Raw genomic sequence first — 27,414 nt, 5'->3', positions numbered from 1 at the left:
AGAACTGCACCAACTGACAGCTCCACCGTTCAATGTAAACACGTATCCGGTTTGCAATTTAGAATCTTCCGGATCAGTGTCAAAGCTTGCATCGACGTAACCATTTACGATGAGCTCTTTGCCACCATCATAAACGAGAAACATATCCTTAGTCCTTTTTAGGTATTTCAGGATGTTCTTGACCGCTGTCCAGTGATCCAATCCTGGATTACTTTAGTACCTTCCTGCTAGACTTATAGCAAGGCATACATCAGGTATGGTACACAGCATTGCATACATGATAGAGCCTATGGCTGAAGCATAGGGAACATCTTTCATCTTCTCTCTATCTTCTGCAGTGGTCGGGCATTGAGTCTTACTCAACTTCACACCTTGTAACACAGGCAAGAACCCTTTCTTTGCTTGATCCATTTTGAACTTCTTCAAAACTTTGTCAAGGTATGTGCTTTGTGAAAGTCCAATTAAGCATCTTGATCTATCTCTATAGATCTTGATGCCCAATATATACGCAGCTTCACCGAGGTCTTTCATTGAAAAACTCTTATTCAAGTATCCCTTTATGCTATCCAGAAATTCTATATCATTTCCAATCCACATATAATATCAGAAATGCTACAGAGCTCCCACTCACTTTCTTATAAATACAGGCTTCTCCAAAAGTCTGTACAAAACCAAATGCTTTGATCACACTATCAAACCGTTTATTCCAACTCCGAGAGGCTTGCACCAGTCCATAAATGGATCGCTGGAGCTTGCACACTTTGTTAGCTCCCTTTGGATCGACAAAACCTTCCGGTTGCATCATATACAACTCTTCTTCCAGAAATCCATTCATGAATGCAGTTTAGACATCCATTTGCCAAATTTCATAATCATAAAATGCGGTAATTGCTAACATGATTCGGACAGACTTAAGCATCGCTACAGGTGAGAAGGTCTCATCGTAGTCAATCCCTTGAACTTGTCGAAAACCTTTCGCAACAAGTCGAGCTTTATAGACAGTAACATTACCGTCAGCATCAGTCTTCTTCTTGAAGATCCATTTATTTTCAATGGCTTGCCGATCATCGGGCAAGTCAACCAAAGTCCATACTTTGTTCTCATACATGGATCCCATCTCGGATTTCATGGCCTCAAGCCATTTTGCGGAATCTGGGCTCACCATCGCTTCTTCATAGTTCGTAGGTTCGTCATGGTCTAGTAACATAACCTCCAGAATAGGATTACCGTACCACTCTCGTGCCGATCTTACTCCGGTTGACCTACGAGGTTCAGTAATAACTTGATCTGAAGTTTCATGATCATCATCATTAACTTCCTCACTAATTGGTGTAGGTGTCGCAGAAACCGGTTTCTGTGATGAACTACTTTCCAATAAGGGAGCAGGTACAGTTACCTCATCAAGTTCTACTTTCCTCCCACTCACTTCTTTCGAGAGAAACTCCTTCTCCAGAAAAATTCCGAATTTAGCAACAAAAGTTTTGCCTTCGGATCTGTGATAGAAGGTGTACCCAACAGTCTCCTTTGGGTATCCTATGAAGACACATTTCTCCGATTTGGGTTCGAGCTTATCAGGTTGAAGTTTTTCAGATAAGCATCGCAGCCCCAAACTTTAAGAAACGACAACTTTGGTTTCTTGCCAAACCATAGTTCATAAGGCGTCGTCTCAACGGATTTTGATGGTGCCCTATTTAACGTGAATGCAGCCGTCTCTAAAGCATAACCCCAAAATGATAGCGGTAAATCAGTAAGAGACATCATAGATCGCACCATATCTAGTAGAGTACGATTACGACGTTCGGACACACCATTACGCTGTGGTGTTCCGGGTGGTGTGAGTTGCGAAACTATTCCGCATTGTTTCAAATGAAGACCAAACTCATAACTCAAATATTCTCCTCCACGATTAGATCGTAGAAATTTTATTTTCTTGTTATGATGATTTTCAACTTCACTCTGAAATTCTTTGAACTTTTCAAATGTTTCAGACTTATGTTTCATTAAGTAGATATACCCATATCTGCTCAAATCATCTGTGAAGGTGAGAAAATAACGATATCCGCCACGAGCCTCAATATTCATCGGACCACATACATCTGTATGTATGATTTCCAACAAATCTGCTGCTCTCTCCATAGTTCTGGAGAACGGTGTTTTAGTCATCTTGCCCATGAGGCACGGTTCGCAAGTACCAAGTGATTCATAATCAAGTGGTTCTAAAAGTCCATCAGTATGGAGTTTCTTCATGCGCTTTACACCGATATGACCTAAACGGCAGTGCCACAAATAAGTTGCACTATCATTATCAACTCTGCATCTTTTGGCTTCAATATTATGAATATGTGTATCACTACTATCGAGATTCAACAAAAATAGGCCACTCTTCAAGGGTGCATGACCATAAAAGATATTACTCATATAAATAGAACAACCATTATTCTCTGATTTAAATGAATAACCGTCTCGCATCAAACAAGATCCAGATATAATGTTCATGCTTAACGCTGGCACCAAATAACAATTATTTAGGTCCAAAACTAACCCCGAAGGTAGATGTAGAGGTAGCGTGCCGACCGCGATCACATCGACTTTGGAACCATTTCCCAGGCGCATCGTCACCTCGTCCTTAGCCAATCTTCGCTTAATCTGTAGCCCCTGTTTCGAGTTGCAACTATTAGCAACAGAACGAGTATCAAATACCCAGGTGCTACTGCGAGCATTAGTAAGGTACACATCAATAACATGTATATCACATATACCTTTGTTCACCTTGCCTTCCTTCTTATCCGCCAAATACTTGGGGCAGTTTCGCTTCCAGTGACCAGTCTGCTTGCAGTAGAAGCACTCAGTCTCAGGCTTAGGTCCAGACTTGGGTTTCTTCTCCTGAACAGCAACTTGCTTGCTGTTCTTCTTGAAGTTCCCCTTCTTCTTCCCTTTGCCCTTTTTCTTGAAACTAGTGGTCTTATTGACCATCAACACTTGATGCTCCTTTTTGATTTCTACCTCCGCAGCCTTTAGCATTGCGAAGAGCTCGGGAATCGTCTTATCCATCCCTTGCATGTTATAGTTCATCACGAAGCTCTTGTAGCTTGGTGGCAGTGATTGAAGAATTCTATCAATGACGCTATCATCCGGAAGATTAACTCCCAGTTGAATCAAGTGATTGTTATACCCAGACATTTTGAGTATATGCTCACTGACAGAACTATTCTCGTCCATCTTACAGCTGTAGAATTTATTGGAGACTTCATATCTCTCAATCCGGGCATTTGCTTGAAATATTAACTTCAACTCCTGGAACATCTCATATGCTCCATGACGTTCAAAACATCGTTGAAGACCCGGTTCTAAGCCGTAAAGCATGGCACACTAAACTATCGAGTAGTCATCAGCTTTGCTCTGCCAGACGTTCATAACATCTGGTGTTGCTCCTGCAGCAGGCCTGGCACCCAGCGGTGCTTCCAGGACGTAATTCTTCTGTGCAACAATGAGGATAATCCTCAAGTTACGGACCCAGTCCGTGTAATTGCTACCATCATCTTTCAACTTTGCTTTCTCAAGGAACGCATTAAAATTCAACGGAACAACAGCACGGGCCATCTATCTACAATCAACATAGACAAGCAAGATACTATCATGTACTAAGTTCATGATAAATTCAAGTTCAATTAATCATATTACTTAAGAACTCCCACTTAGATAGACATCCCTCTAATCCTCTAAGTGATCACGTGATCCATATCAACTAAACCATGTCCGATCATCACGTGAGATGGAGTAGTTTCAACGGTGAACATCACTATGTTGATCATATCTACGATATGATTCACGCTCGACCTTTCGGTCTCCGTGTTCCGAGGCCATATCTATTATATGCTAGGCTCGTCAAGTTTAACCTGAGTATTCCGCATGTGCAACTGTTTTGCACCCGTTGTATTTGAACGTAGAGCCTATCACACCCGATCATCACGTGGTGTCTCAGCACGAAGAACTTTCGCAACGGTGCATGCTCAGGGAGAACACTTATACTTTGATAATTTAGTGAGGGATCATCTTATAATGCTACCGTCAATCAAAGCAAGATAAGATGCATAAAAAGATAAACATCACATGCAATCAATATAAGTGATATGATATGGCCATCATCATCTTGTGCTTGTGATCTCCATCTCCGAAGCACTGTCATGCTCATCATCGTCACCGGCGTGACACCTTGATCTCCATCGTAGCATCGTTGTCATCTCGCCAATCTTATGCTTCTACGACTATCGCTACCGCTTAGTGATAAAGCAAAGCATTACAGGGCGATTGCATTGCATACAATAAAGCGACAACCATATGGCTCCTGCCAGTTGCCGATAACTCGGTTACAAAACATGATAATCTCATACGATAAAATTTAGCGTCATGTCTTGACCATACCACATCACAACATGCCCTGCAAAAACAAGTTAGACGTCCTCTACTTTGTTGTTGCAAGTTTTACGTGGCTGCTACGGGCTTAGCAAGAACTGTTGGGGAATGTAGTAATTTCAAAAAAATTCCTACGCGCACGCAAGATCATGGTGATGCGTAGCAACGAGAGGGGAGAGTGTTGTCCACGTACCCTCGTAGACCGACAGCGGAAGCGTTATCACAACACGGTTGATGTAGTCGTACGTCTTCACGATCCGACCGATCAAGTACCGAACGCACGGCACCTCCGAGTTCTACACACGTTCAGCTCGATGACGTCCCTCGAACTCCGATCCAGCCGAGTGTTGAGGGAGAGTTTCGTCAGCACGACGGTGTGGTGACGATGATGATGTTCCACCGACGCAGGGCTTCGCCTAAGCTCCGCAACGGTATTATTGAGGTGTAATATGGTGGAGGGGGGCACCGCACACGGCTAAGAGATCTCAAGGATCAATTGTTGTGTCTCTGGGGTGCCCCCCTGCCCCCGTATATAAAGGAGCAAGGGGGAGGCAGCCGGCCAAGGGGAGAGGCGCACCATAGGGGGGAGTCCTACTCCCACCGGGAGTAGGACTCCTCCTTTCCTTGTGGGAGTAGGAGAAGGGAAGGGGGAAGGAGAAAGAAGGAAGGGTGCGCCCCCCTTCCCTAGTCCAATTCGGACCAGACCATGGGGAGGGGTGCGGCCACCTTTTGCGGCCTTTCTTTCCTTTCCCGTATGGCCCATTAAGGCCCAATACGAATTCCCGTAACTCTCGGGTACTCCGAAAAATACCCGAATCACTCGGAACCTTTCCGAAGTCCGAATATAGTCGTCCAATATATCGATTTTTACGTCTCGACCATTTCGAGACTCCTCGTCATATCCCCGATCTCATCCAGGACTCCGAACTCTTCGGTACATCAAAACTTAATAAAACTGTCATCGTAACGTTAAGCGTGCGGACCCTTCGGGTTCGAGAACTATGTAGACATGACCGAGACACCTCTCCGGTCAATAACCAATAGCGGGACCTGGATGCCCATATTGGCTCATATTCTACGAAGATCTTTATCGGTCAGACCGCATAACAACATACGTTGTTCCCTTTGTCATCGGTATGTTACTTGCCCGAGATTCGATCGTCAGTATCTCGATACCTAGTTCAATCTCGTTACCGGCAAGTCTCTTTACTCGTTCCGTAATACATCATCCCGCAACTAACTCATTAGTCACAATGCTTGCAAGGCTTATAGTGATGTGCATAACCGAGTGGGCCTAGAGATACCTCTCCGACAATCGGAGTGACAAATCCTAATCTCGAAATACGCCAACCCAACAAGTACCTTTGGAGACACCTGTAGAGCACCTTTATAATCACCCAGTTACGTTGTGACGTTTGGTAGCACACAAAGTGTTCCTCCGGTAAACGGGAGTTGCATAATCTCATAGTCGTAGGAACATGTATAAGTCATGAAGAAAGCAATAGCAACATACTAAACGATCGGGTGCTAAGCTAACGGAATGGGTCAAGTCAATCACGTCATTCTCCTAATGAGGTGATCCCGTTAATCAAATGACAACTCATGTCTATGGCTAGGAAACATAACCATCTTTGATTAACGAGCTAGTCAAGTAGAGGCATACTAGTGACACTCTGTTTGTGTATGTATTCACACATGTATTATGTTTCCGGTTAATACAATTCTAGCATGAATAATAAACATTTATCATGATATAAGGAAATATGTAATACTTTATTATTGCCTCTAGGGCATATTTCCTTCAAGAACCGTTCTTACCTACGCATCAAAACCACAACGATAGTTTGTCAAGTTGGTGCTGTTTTAACCTTCGCAAGGACCGGGCGTAGCCACACTCGGTTCAACTAAAGTTGGAGAAACTGACACCCGCCAGCCACCTCTGTGCAAAGCACGTCGGAAGAACCAGTCTCGCGTAAGCGTACGCGTAATGTCGGTCCGGGCCGCTTCATCCAACAATACTGCCAAACCAAAGTATGACATGCTGGTAAGCAGTATGACTTATATCGCCCACAACTCACATGTGTTCTACTCGTGCATATGACATCTACGCATAAAACCAGGCTCGGATGCCACTGTTGGGGAACGTAGTAATTTAAAAAAAATTCCTACGCACACGCAAGATCATGGTGATGCATAGCAACGAGACGGGAGAGTGTTGTCCACGTACCCTCATAGACCGTAAGCGGAAGTGTTAACACAACACGGTTGATGTAGTCGTACGTCTTCACGATCCGACCGATCAAGTACCGAACGTACGGCACCTCCGAGTTCAGCGCACGTTCAGCTCGATGACGTCCCTCGAACTCCGATCCAGCCGAGTCTTGAGGGAGAGTTTCGTCAGCACGACGGCGTGGTGACGATGATGATGTTCTACCGACGCAGGGCTTCACCTAAGCACCGCTACGATATTATCGAGGTGTAATATGGTGGAGGGGGGCACCGCACACGGCTAAGGGATCAATGATCAATTGTTGTGTCTATGGGGTGCCCCTGCCCCCGTATATAAAGGATCAAAGGGGGGAGGTGCGGCCAGCCTTGGGGCGCGCCAGGAGGAGTCCTACTCCCACCGGGAGTAGGACTCCCCCCTTTTCCTAGTTGGATTAGGACTTGGGAGGGGGGAAAGAGGAGAGGGAGAAGAAGGAAGGGGGCGCCGCCGCCTTCTCCTTGTCCTATTCGGACTAGGGGGAGGGGCGCGCGGCCCAGCCCTAGCCGCCTCTTCTCTCTTCCACCTAGGCCCATTAAGGCCCATTATGTTGCCGGGGGGTTCCGGTAACCTCCCGGTACTCCGGTAAAATCCCGATTTCACCCGGAACACTTCCGATATCCAAACATAGGCTTCCAATATATCAATCTTCATGTCTCGACCATTTCGAGACTCCTCGTCATGTCCGTGATCACATCCGGGACCCCGAACAACCTTCGGTACATCAAAACATATAAACTCATAATATAACTGTCATCAAAACGTTAAGCGTGCGGACCCTACGGGTTCGAGAACTATGTAGACATGACCGAGACGTGTCTCCGGTCAATAACCAATAGCGGAACCTGGATGCTCATATTGGCTCCTACATATTCTACGAAGATCTTTATCGGTCAGACCGCATAACAACATACGCTGTTCCCTTTGTCATCGGTATGTTACTTGCCCGAGATTCGATCGTCGGTATCTCAATACCTAGTTCAATCTCGTTACCGGCATGTCTCTTTACTCGTTCTGTAATACATCATCTCGAAACAAACTCATTAGTTGCAATGCTTGCAAGGCTTAAGTGATGTGTATTACCGAGAGGGCCCAGAGATACCTCTCCGACAATCGGAGTGACAAATCCTAATCTCGAAATATGCCAACCCAACAAGTACCTTCGGAGACACCTGTAGAGCACCTTTATAATCACCCAGTTACGTTGTGACGTTTGGTAGCACACAAAGTGTTCCTCCGGTAAACAGGAGTTGCATAATCTCATAGTCATAGGAACATGTATAAGTCATGAAGAAAGCAATAGCAACATACTAAACGATCGAGTGCTAAGCTAACGGAATGGGTCAAGTCAATCACATCATTCTCCTAATGATGTGATCCCGTTAATCAAATGACAACTCATGTCTATGGCTAGGAAACATAACCATCTTTGATCAACGAGCTAGTCAAGTAGAGGCATACTAGTGACACTTTGTTTGTCTATGTATTCACACAAGTATTATGTTTCCGGTTAATACAATTCTAGCATGAATAATAAACATTTATCATGATATAAGGAAATAAATAATAACTTTATTATTGCCTCTAGGGCATATTTCCTTCAATGATGCCTCTAGCAACAAACTTGTCTGGTAACATACAATTGAAGTGCTCAAGTTTTCTAGCAAATGACTGTATCTCGTGAGCTTGCTCAACCACGGAGCACTCTTCAGTCATCCTGTAATCATAGTATTGTTCCATGCTGTACAACTCAGTGCCGGCATCCGAGACCCCAAACTTGGCCTTGAGTGCGTCCCACATATCTTTTCCATTATCAATTGACGCATAAGTATCAACTACGTTCTCACCAAGAACACTCAAGAGAGAAGCCTTAAAAATGGTATCCATTTTCTGAAAAGCTCGCTCCTGTTGAGCATCAAAATCTCCTTCAGGTTTGCCAAGAGTGGCGTCATAGCAACTCATGGTTTGAAACCATAAGACAGCTCTCACACGCCACCTCTTATAGTGCACACCCTCAAACATAGGAGGCCTCATGGTTGCAACAAAACCACTTGGGGAAATTGCCTATCATAAGGTTTTTGGATTGTTGGAAATATGAGCAATTTACCATATGATTTTATTAACAGGAATAGGAGATAAAATGTGACTATTGTAGCAGAGATAAAACAAGTAATGCAATCTGACAGAGAGAAGGTAAATAGCATTTGCATATATGAACTAGAACCGAACATATCTAGTGAAGACACTAGAGCAGGAAACTGTGGCAGAACCTCAAACATAAAGAGCATGAGAACGTACGGAACAACAGTAGAAGCACCGGTCTTGGGGTCGGTGTCCTCGCCAGCCATATTGTTGAAGAGGTTGTCGACGTCGGGGAAGTAGTCGTCAGAGTCCGGGGTGTCCGTGATGAAGAAGTCAGTAGTCGCGCGGAGCGCTCCCCAAAAACCTTATCACCCTTCTCCCATACATGACTCAAAGAGGTGCGTTTTCGGAGGCCTACTGTCCCGACCTGCGATACACACCGCAAGCCGGGATGGGGCAGATAGTAGTAGTAGCTCAGTGGTCAGGAACGGTGGCGAGAGGAAGATGATCTTCTGGTGTGTCTCTCTGGAGAGGAGCGACATCTCTTTTATAGGCACAGGAGAAGGAGGCGAATATGATGCAATGGGAGCTGAAGCAAAGGAGGGAGACGAAACGAACAGACATCGGCCGAAGGATGCAGCGTTCGTTTCAATATCCACTACAACAAAAACTTTCCAACTCCTGAGTGACCTTTCGTATACCCATCGTGTGTGGCAAAAATTTAGACATCGGCTCATTCCCGCAACCCGCGACGCGTCATGATGAGGCGGGCGGCGGAGGAGGAGCGCGCGTGAATGTATCTCTTGGTCTCATGCTTATACATGTGGGGAAACAACCTCCCTTATAAGGAGGTCCAACTCCCACCAAACTAGCAATGTGAGACTAAACTTTAGTAGCACTCCTTGCCTTGCACGAATGGGCTTTGTGAGCCTCTAGGATTTATTAGGAATTTCTGAAATTGCTATTGGGCTGTCCCAAAATAGACTAAATTCCAGCAAACTCTAACCTCACCATCCCAAGGAGACGACAAAAATCTATGCTGGAGCTCCTTCGACTACGTCCAGTCAGACAAACTCGAGGAGGATCAAAGCCGGGAAGACAAACTCGAAGAAGAAACACCGCCATCCACCCGAGCGCCTCATCCGCGAGGACTCAAAAACCCTAACGTAAACTACTAACCTGAGCGAAGGTCTTTCCTCTATTAGTTATCTTCTTGTAATTTACATTGGCAAACTTTTGATAGTTGTACATTCGTCAGTTGGTATTAACTAGTAACCTTTACTTACAAACTTTCATCTAATAAATGTGTTGCTGATATATTTCCATTAATTCACACTTGAGATTTAACTTTTTAAGTTTATTAGTACTTTCAATTTTTAGCTGCGCCATTGTTGGTTCATATGACGTGAAGAACTGATCGACCAGCCAAGTTGGCCATTTCAAGCAACTACCAGTAAAGTTTATTGAAATTACTTGCAATGATTTTATATAACATGATAGTGTATAGCATGACTACCACTTTAGGGAGGGAGGAAGACAGCATTATATGCCACCATTCTCCTTCTTGCAATCGCCTTTGTACCAGTCCTAGCCAAGTTTTCTACACTCTTTGTTGCAGGTATAAAAGGCATACTGATATGAGTCCACACACACACTGATATAGTGAAACATGGCTTTCCAAATGCAGCCTTGGTACCTACACACAGTGAAGAAAGCACCACAACATCCAAATGAGTACATATGGAATACAAGACCCACAATCGTTTGGGCATGTTTAATATCAAGAAGCTCGTCCAAGAAACGTATTTGGAAATGACCTATGTCCCTCCCTGCTGCTGCAGGAAGACACAAAATGGTGCAGGAAGACACAAAAGGGTGGTAGACATCAGCAGAAGAGCAACAAAGCAGACAATGTGTGTCTTGTTCTTGATAAGTGCCATGATCAAGACTGGCTTGCTATTAGTAGTACTTTTCTCTTGATATTGCCCTTCTGAAGGTACCCTTTATCCTTTTCTGCATCAATGGTTTCTTCCTAGTTTTGGTATACTTTAATTTGTATATTAACTTTTTTAGGGGATAATTATTGTATTAACTGGTATCCTTACATTAAAAAAAAGATCACGTGGTACCACAGTTACATTTTAGAGGTTGTTTAGATGCCCGAAAACTTGCATATGTGATTTTCTGTAAAATAATATGATCGTTTGAATGATCCTGGGTACTGGTGTAACCACTTTCTAAATTTAGAGAAAAAATATGTGTTTGAAACTTTTTGAAAAAATCCAAAAAAATCAGGCACATGCATGTATGTTGAGTCGAAACTTACCCTTGTATAATTTCGTCAAATGATGAGTTGACTCTAGACGGTCAGGCGTCTGAACTAATGCACACGTCCTTAAGCTATCAAATCCAATGGTTATAACAACTTTGATGGTGTGAAATCACTCATGCGCGACAGAATAGTTATTTTGTGTCAGATTTGAACATTGAACCCTCGCGTGCTCGTACGGCCTTGATGACGGTAAGTTTCAGAATGCTCTTCCACTTATGGTGAGTGCCTCCGTATGTGATTGTTGTCCATTGGGATTTGAGAAAACGAACGCCACTAATAAACCCTCAGAACAAGGACAACTAACGCGTGCACGAGACGAGGCAAGCACACGTCCATCGGTACCGTACACAACCATGCAGATGCAGTACCGCCCGTCCAACGACAAGTCCGCGGGCTCCAACTCGCCGTCGTCGTCCCGCGGACGACTGCCTCCCGACGGGCAGAGGATCACTCTGCTCCCGACGGCGCGACGAGCGCCGAACCGTAGCGTCGCCGCGGACGGCCGGAAGAAGTCGACGCGCTGGCCAGGGAGCAGCATGCGCTGCGCGCTCCAAGCGCCACAGGCAGGAAGAAGGTTAGCTTTGGAGTCAATTGCAAGAAACAACCACATTTGCGGCTAGGTTTGCGGAAAACCATCAAGTCGTTAATCTGTTGCAGAAAACACCATGATTTCACTAAACTCCTTGCAAAAAGCACTGATCGGGTGATTTGGCCCGTTTGATCACTTTCTTGCAAGTGGGACCAGATTGTAAGGAGGTGTCTTAGCAAAAATATTACATACACACCCCTAGATCTTAAAATAGCAAGCAATCAACCCCTCCTCCCGATCCCCTGCTCCCGATCCAATCGGGCGCGGCGCAGCTGGTCGTCGGCCACCCGTTCGACACCATCAAGGTGAAGCTGCAGAGCCAGCCCACGCCGCCGCCCGGCCAGCCGCCCAAGTTCGCCGGCGCCATGGACGCCGTCAAGTAGACCATCTCGGCCGAGGGCCCCCGGGGCCTCTACAAGGGCATGGGCGCCCCGCTCGCCACCGTCGCCGCCTTCAACGCCGTGCTCTTCACCGTCCGGGGCCAGACGGAGGCCCTACTGCGCTCCGAGCCCGGCGCCGCGGTCACCGTCGGCCAGCAGGTCGTCGCCGGCGCTGGGGCCGGCGTCGCCGTCTCCTTCCTCGCCTGCCCCACCGAGCTCATCAAGTGCAGGCTGCAGGCGCAGAGCGCGCTGGCCACAGCCGCTCCTGCCGCCGCCGCCGCAGCCGCTCCCGCGGGCGGCGCGGCTGCCACCGTCACCGCCACGGCCAATGCTGCCGCGGTCAAGTACGGCGAGCCGCTGGACGTGGCGAGGCACGTGCTGCGGTCGGATGGCAGCAGCGCGGCGGCGGGCGCGTAGTGGATAGGGCGTCTGTGTTCCATGGGAGGGTCTGATTGCTTTTGTTTTTTAGATCTAGGGGTGTATGTGTTATTTTTTTCTAAGTCAATTCCTTACAATCTGGCCTCACCTGTAAGAAAGTGATTAAACGGGCCAAATCATCCGATCAGTGTTTTTTGCAACGACTTAACAAATTTTCCGATGTTTTCTGCAACGGATTAACGATTTGGTGGTTTTCCGCAAACCTAGCCGCAAATATGATGGTTTCTTGCAATTGACTCTTAGCTTTGCCTTGGAGGAACGAATAGGGCAGAGCGTGGCGGAAATTTGCCGTGGCAGCCTAGCCTGGTTTGGCCGTCGGGCGAGGGGAAAACGTGAGCGGGGAATGGTCGGCATGTGCGGGCGCGTCCGTTGGCATGTACGCCGCGCGGCCGCGGGCGGCCCTGTTCGGGCGCTTGAGCAAAGAGGACTCGGTGTAGCCTGGTTTGTCAATTTACCAACGGATCCAGCCATGATGGCGACGCAGAATGTTCGGATCGGGCCACGACGACGACAAAGATGCTCCAGGACAAAGATGTTTTCTGCTGCTGCCTACCATGAAGACTCGGAGGAGACTCTGACAATTCACAACAAGGCTAATAATACAGGAAAAGTGGCTGCAGCTACCGGGCTCCAGGGCTCCTGGTATTTGAAATTTTTGAAAAATACATTTTCGTTGCTTAAAAAAAATCTTATATCAAATACGTGAATACATACACACATTCCTAAGGCCTGGTAAAAGGCTGAAAAAGAAATACTTCATATTTTGGGAAATACAAAAAAGAGAAATTTCTGACAGAAAATGGCACACCTTTTCTCCTATATAGTGTCAATTTTTTTTCTATAGCCCAAAACAAAACGAGATTTGTACCAAAACTTGCCACTAGTATTCGGAATGTGTATATGTATCCCTGTGAAAAATTTCACATTTTTTTAAAACTTCAAAAATACAAATTTCAAAATGTTTAAATATAGGGAGCAGTGGAGCTCGGGTGCTGCAATCCCTCTTCCTAATAATACAACCATTTGTTGGCTATATAGTTGTCAGTCATTACTAGAAGGGATTCGTTCACGCGCTTCCCTACGCTATTGTTTCCGGACCCTAATAAGTGTCACACGTGTGGCGCGAAGTAATTACACCCGACTTTTTTTGATGACAAGTTTAGTTACCCGAGGATGGCAACTTTAGTTGTCAAGCATGACAATTTTCTGTTTGGATGACAAGTTTTAGTCTTTTTTGGGATTTTTTATGGCAATTTTAGTTGTAAAAAACGTCAGGATGGTGTTACTTCGCACCGCACGTGTGACACTTATCATTTGGGTTGTTTTTAGGCATTGTTGTTTTCTTAGTGTCAGCAAAAGTTTCTATCTAGTCATTTGCTTCAAGAATGTAATAAGGTGAACTAAGAAGGAATGAGGTACAAAGTTAAGTTGTAGTAAGAGTACGGGGGCTAAATGAAAGGGCACATTAGTAAGTACTAGCACATATGACCGTGCGTTGCAACGGTAGAGATATTCTTTTAAGAAGCAACGTGAGAGATAATTGATATGTGCACCAAAAAGGTCAGCACTGCAGTGGGCGATAGAGCGAGAAGCTGTGGTATTCTCTCGGATCGTGTTTGGCCTGCGAGATCTTGATAGTGGCGGGGTTAGTCGGCGTGGAGACGACCATCCAATGCGTGCCATTTTTTCCTTTGGGTCGCCCTCGTGTTGGGGTTGTGGCTCCCTCCTTATTTGGTGGCTACGCGGCGACCTTCAGGGCACGGTTGCTTCGCCACTCTCTCCTACTATGAGGTATCCGAATGGATTACTAATTGCAGTACATAAATCAAGTTTCATTAGCATAATTCACGCATAACCAGGCAGTCCCTTCTTTATCAGGGTTTATTCTCTTTGATTATTTTAGCGGTCACGTGCCTACAGTTCTTTTCATTAGAGCCAATTCAGCATATTATCTTTTATTGGCTTGTGCCCACAATTTCTTTCAATTATAGCAAGAGAGCATACTCTTTTATCGTCAAATAGCGCATGTGACGCACAATAGTTCGCGTCTAGACCAGCCACTGGGAGGCACCAAAAGGACCCGTGTTTGTAAGGCACGAATATAAATCCAAAAAAAGACAAGTTGAAGAATCAAACTCACGACCTAAAAACTTGACTACTGGGTGCTGGCCACTATAATAAACGGGTCCTTCTTACCAATGACCGGCGCGAACGTTTAAGAACATAATGCATCATCATATTCAAACATTTTTTTATTTTTTTAAAATTTTCCAAAAATAAATTAGTATTTATGAATTGCAATTTTTTTAAAACATGAACAATATTAGAAATCCCGAAAAGTTTTTCAAAAATTTCGTTCATTTTGGAAAAAGATGAACAACGTTTGAAATAGGGAGGTTTTTTTATAATTCACATACATTTATTAAAAACATGAACCTTTGAAAAATCACTATCTTTTTTTGAATTTGGGAACAATTTTTCAAAACAATTACATGTTTTAAACATTTATAATAATTTTTAAATGTGTTTGTTTTAACCAAGATCATTATTTTGAATTTGTGAACATTTCACAAAACAATAATATTTATAGAATCTAGAACATATTTTGAAATCCAATTTTATTTTCAAAATCCCAATTTATTTTGAAGAACACAATTTTTTAGAAAAACCGGAATAATTTCTAAAATGCAATTTTGTTTTGAATATCTCGATTTGTTTTGGAAAACACAAACATTTCTTAAAAAGGGTGATTTTTTAAATTTTGAACAAATTTGGAATGCGAAGAAAAATTTCAAGTTTCAAACATTTTTAAAAATAGAAACAAAATTTTAGAATTCTTAATTATTTTAAAAAAGGGAAAACACAAATCGAAATTCTGTTATTTATTTATTTTATACTTAAGAAAACAAGTAAAAGTCTAAAGTTTGCATGGAAAAAGAAAAAGAAATAGAGAAATGATCAAAAAATAAAATAGAAATAAAACACAGAAGAAAATAAAATGGGCTGGGACAGCCTTCGCCCCGTGCGAAGGTGAGACTATTTATTGCCCCATGCGGTAAATAGGGTTTTATTAGTTGTGTGCGCTGGGAAATAGGTGGGCTAGCTTTGACGGGCCACAACATGCACGACCCCTGTACGAAAATTTCTTTTCTTTTCTAGCAAACGGGCGCACAATAATTTAGTACCACCTCGGATAGGGAAAAAACTTTTCGACGGTGAATGGATGAAAAAAATCAGAGAAACACACCTTGCTTTATTAGTAGGTATAGACTGCATTAGTCATGTGGCAAGATTTGGTATCAGGTGCTTCAGATGGCGACGACTGCGGCTTCAGGACGCTGGTCCTTAGGGCATGTGCATGAAGACTTCCCGGTTGTCATCGACAAGGTCAAGCCGACTCCGGTAGGGGAGCATCTGCAGCATTGCATCGGCGGCACGTTCTGGCGGCAGTAGTCGTCGTTCGGTGGTCTTGGAATCTCGATGTAATTTTCTATTATGTTTGAGATGCTTTGTACTTTTGATGAATCTATATATATACTTACTAATAAAGACACAAGTGCTTTTGTCCGTCCGTCAGGAATTTTTTATAAACGCCCTCTGTAGTTTTGGGTATATATAAACCGAGGCTAAGTTAGTCAATAGATCAACTCATATTCATTAGAACAATCTCGTGGTAGATACATGTACTCTGTAATACACCCCATATGAATACAATGAAAAGTAGGACGTAGGGTATTACCTCTTCGAGCGAGGCCGAACCTGGCTAAAATCCCGTGTCCATGTTACCATCACTCCAATACGCCTAGCTTAGGACCCCCACAATGAGATATGCCGGATATAGAACCGACAGTTGGTTCTTAGACATTTGTGATAGTCCAGGGTTGAAATATGGACTTTTATTGAGTTATACATCCATCAGTTGGTATTAACTAGAATCGTTTAATGACAAAATTTCAAATACCGAATGTGTTTCTCATATATTTCCATTAATTCACTTCCCAATTTAAACTTTTAAGTTTATCAGTACTTCCAATTTTTAGCTGCCTCATTGTTGATTCATATGACCTGAATAATTGACTGGCTACTCAAGTTGCTCTTCAAAAGCAACTACTTGTATACTTTATTGAAATTCCCATATAATCCAAATAAATTAGTATTCTGACTAGCAAATACATGCAATGATTTTCTACAAAATGACAATATAACATGACTTTCACTTCAGGCACAACAACACACGCCGCCATTCTCCTTCTTGCAGTAACCTTTCTGACCGTCATAACCAAATATTTTGCACTCCTTGTTGCAGTAATCAACAGCATACTGATATGAGTCCATGCACACCGAGTAAGTAAAACATTGGATTCCAAATGCAGTGTTGGTACCTAAACATAATGAAGGAAGCACCACAACATACAAATTAATACATATGGAATACATGATACATAATCATTTGAGCCTGTTTAATATCAAGAAACTCATCCAGGAAACACATTTGGAAATTACTTACGTCCCTCCCCGCTACCGCAGGGCCAAACAGAAAAGTGGTACACGTCAATAAAAGAGCAACACAATAGAGAATGTGTGTCTTGTTCTTGATAAGTTCCATCATCAAGACTGCCTTGCTATTACTTTTTTTCTCTTGACGTTGTCCGTCTCTAAACGAATCTTTCCATAAAGAGGAGCAAATGCACAATGATTCTTGCCCATTTATCCTTTTCCGCATTAATGGTTTCTTCCTAGTTTTGGTATAATTTAATTGTCATATTGACTTGTATCCTTACAAAACAAAAATATTATGGGCCAAGATTACATTTTAGAGGCCGTTTCCATACACATTAAATTTCATATAATAATATGACCATTTGAATGGCTTAGGGACCGTAGTAACCACTTTCTAAAACTTAGAGAAGGAAAAAAATGTATTTGTAACTTTATGAAGAAATCCATAAAATTCAGGCTATGAATATAAAGCAATGTTAACAAAGAATAACCATGCCCAACAGAAAGTCTCACAAGACTTGGGTGTTGAAAAAACTTGTAGAGAAGACGATGTTAGAGATACCCAGCCCCATTGTGTCAATTTTACTAGGCTCAATAGCCCTTATGGATAAAATGTTCCAGAGAAACTAAGTTGAAAGGTGAACGAGATTAAGCCAAAAATCTTCGTTGTATTCGTACATGGCGCTTCAGCTTCATGCTGGTGTTATGGTCTTACTACTCTGTGTATGTGTAGGCGTGTAAATGTGGCTGTCACCTTTCTTGATGTCATGCTAAGAACTCCGCTAGACAATGAACGGCTCACTAGAGTTTTGACTCACATATCGGCTATGAGTACGTTACCGTACGTAGTGGCAACACTCTTCCGGTTGCATCATATACAACTCTTCCGGTTGCATCATATACAACTCTTCCAGTTGCATTCTCTGGATCGACAAAACCTTCCGGTTGCATCATATACAACTCTTCATTAAGGAAACCATTAAGGAACACTGTTTGGACATCGATCTGCCAGATTTCATAATCGAAAATGCAGCTATTGCTAACATTATTCTGGCGGACTTAAGCATCACTACGGGTGAGAAATTCTCATCATAGTCAACTCCTTGAACTTGTGAAAAACCCTTTGCCACAAGTTGAGCTTTATAGACAGTGATATTACCGTCCGCGTCCGTCTTCTTCTTGAAGATCCATTTATTCTGAATGGCCTTTCGCCCTTTAGGTAAGACTTCCAAAGTCCATACTTTGTTTTCATACATGGTTCCCATCTCGGATTTCATGGCCTCTAACCATTTGTTGGAATCCAGGCCCACCACTGCTTCTTCATAGCTCGTAGATTCATCGTTGTTGCTACCCACAACATGACCTCCAAGACAGGGTTACCGTACCACTCAGGAGCAGTACGTATCCTTGTCGACCTACGAGGTTCGATAGCAACTTCATCCGAAGCTTCATGATCACTATCATTAGCTTCCTCTTCAACTAACGTAGGTGTCACAGAAACATCTTTCTGCGCTGCACTACTCAGTGGTTGAAGTAAAGGTTCAAGAAGCTCATCAAGTTCTATCTTCCTACCACTCAATTCTTTCGAGAGAAACTCTTTCTCGAGAAAGGACCCGTTCTTAGCGACAAATGCTTTGCCCTCGGATCTGAGATAGAAGGTATAACCAATTGTCTCCTTTGGGTATCCTATGAAGATGCATTTGTCCACTTTGGGTTCGAGCTTTTCTGGCTGAAGCCTTTTGATATAAGCATCCCAGCCCCAAACCTTAAGAAACGACAACTTAGGTTTCTTGCCAAACCACAGTTCATACGCTGTCGTCTCCACGGACTTACATGGTGCCCTGTTTAAAGTGAATGTAGCTGTCTCTAATGCATAACCCCAAAACGAGAGTGGCAGATCGGAGAGGGACATCATAGAACACACCATATCCAATAAGGTACGATTACGATGTTCGGACACAACATTACGCTGTGGTGTTCCAGGTGGCGTCAACTGTGAAACGATTCCACATTGTCTTAAGTGATTGCTAAACTCATAACTCAGATATTCTCCCCCTCGATCAGATCATAGGAATTTAATCCTCTTGTTGCGATGATTCTCAACTTCACTCTGAAATTGCTTGAACTTTTCAAACATTTCAGACTTATGCTTCATTAAGTAGACATACCCATATCTACTCAAATCATCGGTGAAGGTGAGAAAGTAACGATATCCACCGCGCGCGTCAACGCTCATCGGACTACACACATCAGTATGTATGATTCCAACAAGTCACTTGCCCGTTCCATTGTTCTGGAAAACAGGGTTTTAGTCATCTTGCCCATGAGGCATGGTTCGCATGTGTCAAGTGATTCAAAATCATGTGACCCCAAAAGTCCATCAACATGGAGTTTCTTCATGCGCTTTTCACCAATATGACCTAAGCGGCAGTGCCACAAGAAAGTGGTACTATCATTATCAACTCTACATCTTTTGGCATCAATGTTATGAACATGTGTATCATCACTATCGAGATTTAACAAGTATAAACCCCTCACAATGGGTGCATGACCATAAAAGATATTACCCATATAAATAGAACAACCATTATTCTCTGGTTTAAATGAGTAACCCTCTTGCATTAAACAAGATCTAGATATAATGTTCATGCTCAACGCATGCACTAAATAACAATTATTCAGGTTCATCACTAATCTCGATGGTAATCGAAGACCGAGCGTGCCGATGGCGATCACATCAACCTTGGAACCATTTCCCACGTGCATCGTCACTTTGTCCTTTGCTAGCCTCCTTCTATTCCGTAGTTCTTGCTTTGAGTTGCAAATGTGAGCAACCGAACCGGTATCAAATACCTAGGCACTACAACGAGAGTTGGTAAAGTACACATCAATAACATGTATATCATATATACCTTTGTTGATGTTGGCCCCCTTCTTGTCGGCCAGATACTTGGGGCAGTTCCGCTTCCAGTGGCTAGTTCCCTTGCAATAGAAGCACTCAGTTTCCGGCTTGGTTCCAGCCTTGGGTTTCTTCACGGGAGGAGCAACTGCTTTGCCACCCTTCTTTCCCTTGCTCTTCTTGAAACTAGTGGTTTTATTCACCATCAACACTTGATGCTCCTTCTGGATGTCTGACTTAGCGACTTTCAGCATCGCGAACAGCTCGGAGACTGACTTGTTCATCCCTTGCATGTTATAGTTCAACACAAAGCTCTTGTAGCTAGGTGGTAGCGATTGAAGAACTCTGTCAGTGACAACCTCTGATGGGAGCTCAATTCCCAACTCGGCCAGACGGTTGTAGTAACCAGACATTCTGAGTATGTGCTCACTAACAGACCCGTTCTCCTCCATCTTGTAGGCATAGAACTTATCGGAGGTCTCATACCTCTCGATCCGGGCATTCTTCTGGAAGATAAACTTCAACTCCTGGAACATCTCATATGCTCCATGACGTTCAAAACGCCTTTGAAGTCTCGGCTCTAAGCCATACAACATGGCGGACTGAACTATTGAGTAGTCATCAACACGCGACTGCCAGGCGTTCACAACGTCCACGGTCATTGGAGGGGGTGGCGCACCAAGCGGTGCATCAAGGACATAAGAATTATGGGAAGCCGTGAGGATAATCCTCAGATTACGGGCCCAGTCTACAAAGTTACTTCCGTCATCTTTCAACTTAGCTTTCTCTAGGAACACATTGAAATTCAGGGGAGCTACTGCGCGAGCCATTAATCTACAACATAAATTTGCAAAGGCAACTTTAGACTATTGTTAATGATAATGAGTTCAATTAATCATATTACTTAAGAACTCCCACTCAAATCGGCATCCCTCCGATCGTCTGAGTGTAACATGATCCAAATTCACCAACCCAAGTCCGATCATCACGTGAGATGAGGTGGTTTGAATGGTGAACATCTCCATGTTGATCATATCTACTATATGACTCATGTTCGACCTTTTGGTCTCTTGTGTTCCGCGGCCATGTCTGTACATGCTAGGCTCGTCAAGTTTAACCCAAGTGTTCCACATGTGCAAAACTGGCTTGCACCCGTTGTATGCGAACATAGAGTCTATCACACCCGATCATCAAGTGGTGCTTAGAAACGACGAACTTTCACAACGGTGCACACTTGGGGAGAATATAATTTTATCTTGAAATTTTAGTGAGGGATCACCTTATAATGCTACCGTCGTCCTAAGAAAAATAAGATGCATAAAAGGATTAACATCACATGCAAATCATAAGTGACATGATACGGCCATCAACTTGTGCTTTTGATCTCCATATCGAAAACACCGGCATGATCTCCATCGTCACCGGCATGAGACCATGATCTCCATCACCGTGCCACCATCGGGGTTGCCAAGCTAACCATGCTTCTACTACTATTGCTACCGCTTAGCGATAAAGTAAAGCATTACATAGCGCTTAATGATTGACACGCAGGTCATACATTAAGTAAAGACAACCCTATGGCTCCTGCCGGTTGCCGTATGCATCGACATGCAAGTCGATATAAACTATTACAAACATGATCATCTCATACATCAAATATATCTCATCATGTCTTTGGCCATATCATATCACAACATACCCCGCAAAAACAAGTTAGACATCCTCTAATTGTTGTTGCATGTTTTACGTGGCTGCTATGGGTATCTAGCAAGAACGATTCTTACCTACGCAAAGCCACAACGGTGATATGCAAGTTGCTATTTAACCTTCTACAAGGACTGCCTTTGTTGAATCTGATTCAACTAAGGTGGGAGAGACAGACACCCGCCAACCATCTTTATGCAACAAAGTCACATGTCTATCGATGGAACCGGTCTCATGTACGTGGATATGTAAAGTTGGTCCAGGCCGCTTCATCCCATAATACCACCGAATCAAGAAAAGACCAAGGAAGGAAGTAATCTGAATATCAATGCCCACAAACTCCTTTGTGTTCTACTCGTGATGTCATCTATGCATAGACCTAGCTCTGATACCACTGTTGGGGGAACGTTGCATGGGAAACAAAAAATTTCCTATGCTCACCAAGATCCAATCTAGGAGATGACCATCTACGAGAGGAGAGATTGGATCTACATACCCTTGTAGATCACTAAGCAGAAGCGTTAAGAAACGCGGTTGATGTAGTCGAACATCTTCGCGATCCAATCACGATCCGTCCCGTGAACTCTCGATCCAAGTGCCGAACGGACGACACCTCCGTGTTCAACACACATACGGCTTGATGATGCCTTCACCTCCTCGATCCAGCGAGCGATGGTGAAGTAGTAGCTCGAGTCCTCCGATAACACGACGACGTGGTGGTGGTGGTGGTGGCGGAATCTCAGCAGAGCTTCGGTAAGCACTACGGAGAGGAAGAGGGATGCGAGGGAGAGGAGATGCAGCATCGTGGCGTGGAGATATGCTCAAGGGGTGCGGCTGCCCTCTCTCTACCTCTCTATATATAGGGGAAGGGAGGAGGGGGTGGTGCCCCTAGGGATTCCCCTAGGGTGGGTGGCGGCCAGGGTAGATGGGATCTCCCCTAGGGTGACCTGCCCCCAAGCCGGGAGGTGGGAAGCCCTAGGGGGGCAGCCCCTACCCTCCTGGTTACGTGAGATGGGGTGAGGGTGTGCTCAGACCCTTAGTGGGCTGGTTTGCCCCCTCCCCTTGGCCCATGCCCCCCCCGAAACCCCTTTCGGTGATGCTGGTCATCACCCGGTACCCCCGGAACAATTCCGGACTCCAATACCCATCGTCCAGTATATCAATCTTCACATCCGTACCATTCCGGAGTTCCTCGTCATGTCCGGGATCTCATCCGGGACTCCAAACAACCTTCGGTAACCACCATAATGACTCAACTATACTTATATCGTCACCAAATGTTAAGTGTGTAGACCCTGCGGGTTCGAGAACTATGCAGACATGACGGAGACACCTCTACGGTCAATAACCAATAGCGGGACCTGGATGCCCATATTGGTTCCTACATATTCTACGAAGATCTTATCGGTAGAACCTCGATGTCAAGGATTCAGCTAATCCCGTATGCAGTTCCCTTTGCCTATCGGTACGTTAGTTGCCCGAGATTCGATCGTCGGTATCTCCATACCTAATTCAATCTCGTTACCGGAAAGTCTCTTTACTCGTTTCGTAATAGAAGATCCCGTGACTAACTCATTGGTCACATTGCTTGCAAGCTTATTGTGATGTTGTATTACCGAGTGGGCCCTGAGATACCTCTCCGTCATACAGAGTGACAGATCCCAGTCTTGATCCATGCCAACTCAACAGACACCCTCGGAGATACCTGTAGAGCACCTTTATAGTCACCCAGTTACGTTGCGACATTTGGTACACACAAGGCACTCCTCCGGTGTCAATGAGTTGCATGATCTCATGGTCATAGGAAGATATACTTGACATGCAGAAAAACGATAGCAATAAACTTGATACGATCATATGCTACGTTCATAGTTTGGGTCTTATCCATCACATCATTCTCCTAATGATGTGATCCCGTTATCAAATGACAACTCATGTCCATGGCTAGGAAACATAGCCATCTTTGATCAACGAGCTAGTTCGGTAGAGTCTTACTAGGGACATGTTGTTGTCTATGTATCCACACATGTATTTGAGTTTCCGGTCAATGCAATTATAGCATGGATAATAAACAATTATCATGAACAAGGAAATATAATAATAACCACTTTATTATTGCCTCTAGAGCATATTTCCAACAACATCCGGCAACTATTTTAATACATATTATCAATCAATATTCATGATGTGTTCTTCAATAATTTGTCATGGGTCAACGCATAGCCCTACAACCCTATCTATTTATTGGAGGGGTCTATGGAAGTACTTTGAATTTACGTCATGTATGTGTAACATAAAATTGCTTCATAGATGTCTCTTGTCTGATCCGCATTCTTCGTCCTTGTAGGTACCTAGGGTGACAGAGAGTGAGTCAGAGAGGCTCTAACGGCAGGCAGACCATGAAGTGTTATTCTGAACAATAGTGACAGAAAGGTTTAGTACGGTAGCACGGATCCTATATCTTGGGGATACAAGAGGTGTAGTCATTAAATACCTAATGCTTTTATCTGAGTTTTTCCTCAGCTACAGGGAAAATCCCACCAAATAGATTACAATATGCAATAAAATACATATTAAGTGGCAGCGGATTAGGCGGTCAATTGTTGAAAACCACTTCAACTCACCAAGTACCTATTTGAGGAGAGGAAAAGTTGAAAGTAGATTGACTTTGACAGTTTAGAATTGCAAGTTAGATTGTTTCAAAGTTTGGGGTTGGTTCTTAGACATTTGTGATAGTCCAGGTTTAAAATATGGACTTTTTTTGAGTTGTACATCCATTAGTTGGTATTAACTAGCATCGTTTAATTACAAAATTTCATATACCCAATGTGTTTCTCATATATTTCCATTAATTCACTCCCAATTTAATTTTTTAAGTTTATCAGTACTACCAATTATTAGTTGGCTCATTGTTGATTCATATGACCTGAAGAATTGATCGGCTAGTCAAGTTGGTCGTCAAAAGCAACTACCTGTATACTGTATTGAAATTCTCGTATAATCCAGATAAATTAGTATTCTGGCTAGCAAATACATGCAATGATTTTCTACAAAATGAGAATATAATCCAACTTTAACTTTGGGCACAACAACACACACTGCTATTCTCCTTCTTGCAGTAGCCTTTCTGGCCGTTATAACCAAGTATTTTGCACTCCTTGTTGCAGTAATCAATAGCATACTCATATGAGACCATGGACACCGAGTAAGTAAAACATTGTATTCCAAATGCAGTGTTGGTACCAAAACACTGTGAAGGAAGCACCACAACATACAAATTAATACGTATGGAATACATGATACATAATCATTTGGGCCTGTTTAATATCAAGAAAGTTATCCAGGAAACTCATTTGGAAATTACATACGTCCCTCCCTGCCGCCGCAGGGCCACACAGAAAAGTGGTACATGTCAACAAAAGAGCAACACAAAAGAGAATGTGTGTCTTGTTCTTGAAGAATTCCATAAAAATCAGGCTATTAAAATAAAGTAATTTTAACAAAGAATAACCATGCGGAACAGAAATCACTAGTAGAAAATATGCCTTTAGTCCCGGTTCGCAAAGGCCATTAATCCCGGCTGTGCAACCGGGACTAAATATGCGCGACTAAAGGCCCCCCCTTTAGTCGCGCCTCTTACGAACCGCGACTAAAGGCCCGTCCACGTGGGCGCCAGGAGTCCGTCGGGGCGGAGGACCTTTAGTCCCGGTTCTCGTGGCTAACCGGGACTAAAGGCCTCCTCCGCAGGTTTAGGGTTTTAGCCCCCCTAAACCTGGTTTCTTTTTAATTTTTAGTGTTTTATTTCTTTTATATTTTATTTTGTGTTTTATTTTAATTTTGATGAAGTTTTAGTACACATATTCTACGCTACTATATACATGCATATGAAATTTCAAACAAGAAGAATTCAAGAGGAATATATAATATATATTCAATCTCGGGTGACCATATACAACTTCGAACAAGTTTCCATACACAATTAGGATGGATGACCATATACAACTTCGAACAAGTTTCAATCTCGGGTATGCATATAAATTTCTTCGTCCTCGGTATAGTGTTCTCCTTTAGGATTGATGACTTCCCTCATGAAAAATCCTGCTAATTCATCTTGAATTGGTCAAAAGCGAGCTTCTGGACTAAGCCTCCTCCGCAAGTTATCCGTCGCCTTTCGCACGCTATCCGATGCCTTCCGCTCAGAGGTGTGTCTCCGGATGTTCTCACAAACATAGTATCCACATAGATTGGTCCCCGGTGGCTGCTTATCCACATTAACTAACCTTCTAAAATCTAGCTCATGTTTGAATTCACCGACAATTTTTTCTGAGAACCGTCTCCAAACCCTACAGGGCAAAGAAAATTAAATGAACAAGGGAGTTATTAGTTACTTGATATTAGGAAATGAACGAAAGAGACCGATCGATATAGAGCTCAAATGATTGAAAATAATTACTTTTGCAGCATTTTTCTCATGTCGGCCCAACGCTTTGAATCCGAATCCATAGAGTCCATGATTAGAACTCTGGAGGTGTGAAGTTCAATATTTAGCAGAATCCAGTGGAACCTGCGGACACGTTACATGCACAGTCATGCATAACTCATCGATTAGACATACCATGCATGGAGTAAACAAAAGAGAATGGGTACAAGAGAGAAACACTCACCCAAAATGGTAAGGAAATAGAATATGACTTTTGAGTTGATGCTTTCTAAGAAACTTGTACAAGTCTTTCTCCACGTCTTCGGGGTGATTTTGTAACACATGTCCATTAACGGTATGTGGGTCAATGAACCCAACATCATGGATGTTTCTTATTTTGCATTCCCAAATCTTCAATCTGCATAATAGCGTACGCAACAATATAGTTAGGACAATATATATATAGTGCAGGCAATGAAGAACGAGATGAGGTAGAAATAAATCACTTACAGAACGTAGCAACTCAGGATAGATTTGTCGAGCTCGCGCAGATTGAACAGCTGGAACAATTCACTCATATGAACTTGTACAGAGTACCGTTTGGTGTGATGCTCCTCTGTAACATCCGCATAAACATATTCTTTGTCGGCCCATGTTATGAAATGCTTGTACCAACGTAGCAGATTTCGCATTTGTGGTGGTAGACTCTTTTCCCGCGCAGGCTCGACGAGAGGCCCATTCCGCACATATTGTAATGCTATCTCACATACTGGCGCATCCTCAAGGCCTAACGAGGCACGAAGAGTCAAACCCATCTCGGACGCTTGTTTCATGGCACTTGCTACCGTCAATCCAAGTGCTGCCGCAGCTGCTATGATCTCGGGGTCCTCTTCCGGACCGGCTTTCACTATGAGCGGGGGGATCGATTGTTTATTCTGCATCCCGAGCTGGTCAACTTGTTTCCCGCTTTTTTTACTTTCTTCTTTCTCCTCCTTCAATATTTTTGCTTGCCTACGAAGTTCATGTCCATAGTCGTCAGGCATATTCAGCTCGGCTTGGGACGGTGTCGTCAAAAAATCCTTAGCCCACTTCTTTTGCTTCTCAGTGAATACTTGCTTGGGCTCAGGCTCTTTTATCGCCTTCGTATCCGCCTTCCATTTCTCATAATGAGCAGACGCGGCCAATTTGGTTTCAGCTTCACTAAGTTCCCAAGGCCTTGGGAGGAGAGGCTTCAGTGATGGCTCCGGTACCCTTGTGGTCTTAGGTACATAAGGGTCCGGGTTAATAGTCCAGGAGCGGGTTTCCTTGCTGTCCGCCTGCTTCTGCTTCTTCGCCGGAGGTGGATTGGGGGGAGTCGTACCCGCCGGAGGAGGATTGGGGGGCGTCGTACCCGC

At 43.7% G+C, this 27,414-nt stretch overlaps 1 protein-coding gene and 1 long non-coding RNA gene across 2 annotated transcripts; one reads left to right on the top strand and one right to left on the bottom strand.

The window, feature by feature from the left end:
- Positions 1-10,195: 10,195 nt before the first annotated feature.
- LOC120968463 (uncharacterized) lies at positions 10,196-11,043 on the bottom strand. Its single transcript, XR_005762965.1, has 2 exons — positions 10,576-11,043; positions 10,196-10,454 (listed from the first exon to the last, which is right to left on the bottom strand). It is a non-coding gene; the product is annotated as an uncharacterized lncRNA (long non-coding RNA).
- Positions 11,044-11,790: 747 nt separating this feature from the next.
- LOC109783348 (mitochondrial carnitine/acylcarnitine carrier-like protein) lies at positions 11,791-12,476 on the top strand. Its single transcript, XM_073506395.1, has one exon. The coding sequence runs from the start codon at positions 12,102-12,104 to the stop codon at positions 12,474-12,476; it is 375 nt and encodes a 124-aa protein (XP_073362496.1). The 5' UTR covers positions 11,791-12,101.
- Positions 12,477-27,414: the final 14,938 nt, after the last annotated feature.

The sequence above is a fragment of the Aegilops tauschii genome, chromosome 1 (genome assembly GCF_002575655.3).
Source record: "Aegilops tauschii subsp. strangulata cultivar AL8/78 chromosome 1, Aet v6.0, whole genome shotgun sequence".
Taxonomy (NCBI): domain Eukaryota; kingdom Viridiplantae; phylum Streptophyta; class Magnoliopsida; order Poales; family Poaceae; genus Aegilops; species Aegilops tauschii.
This window is presented reverse-complemented; position numbering and strand designations above follow the sequence as displayed.

What these genes read in the sequence shown, in the direction of transcription:
- LOC109783348 (XM_073506395.1), top strand. Translation starts at nt 12,102, where the DNA reads ATGGGCGCCCCGCTCGCCACCGTCGCCGCCTTCAACGCCGTGCTCTTC.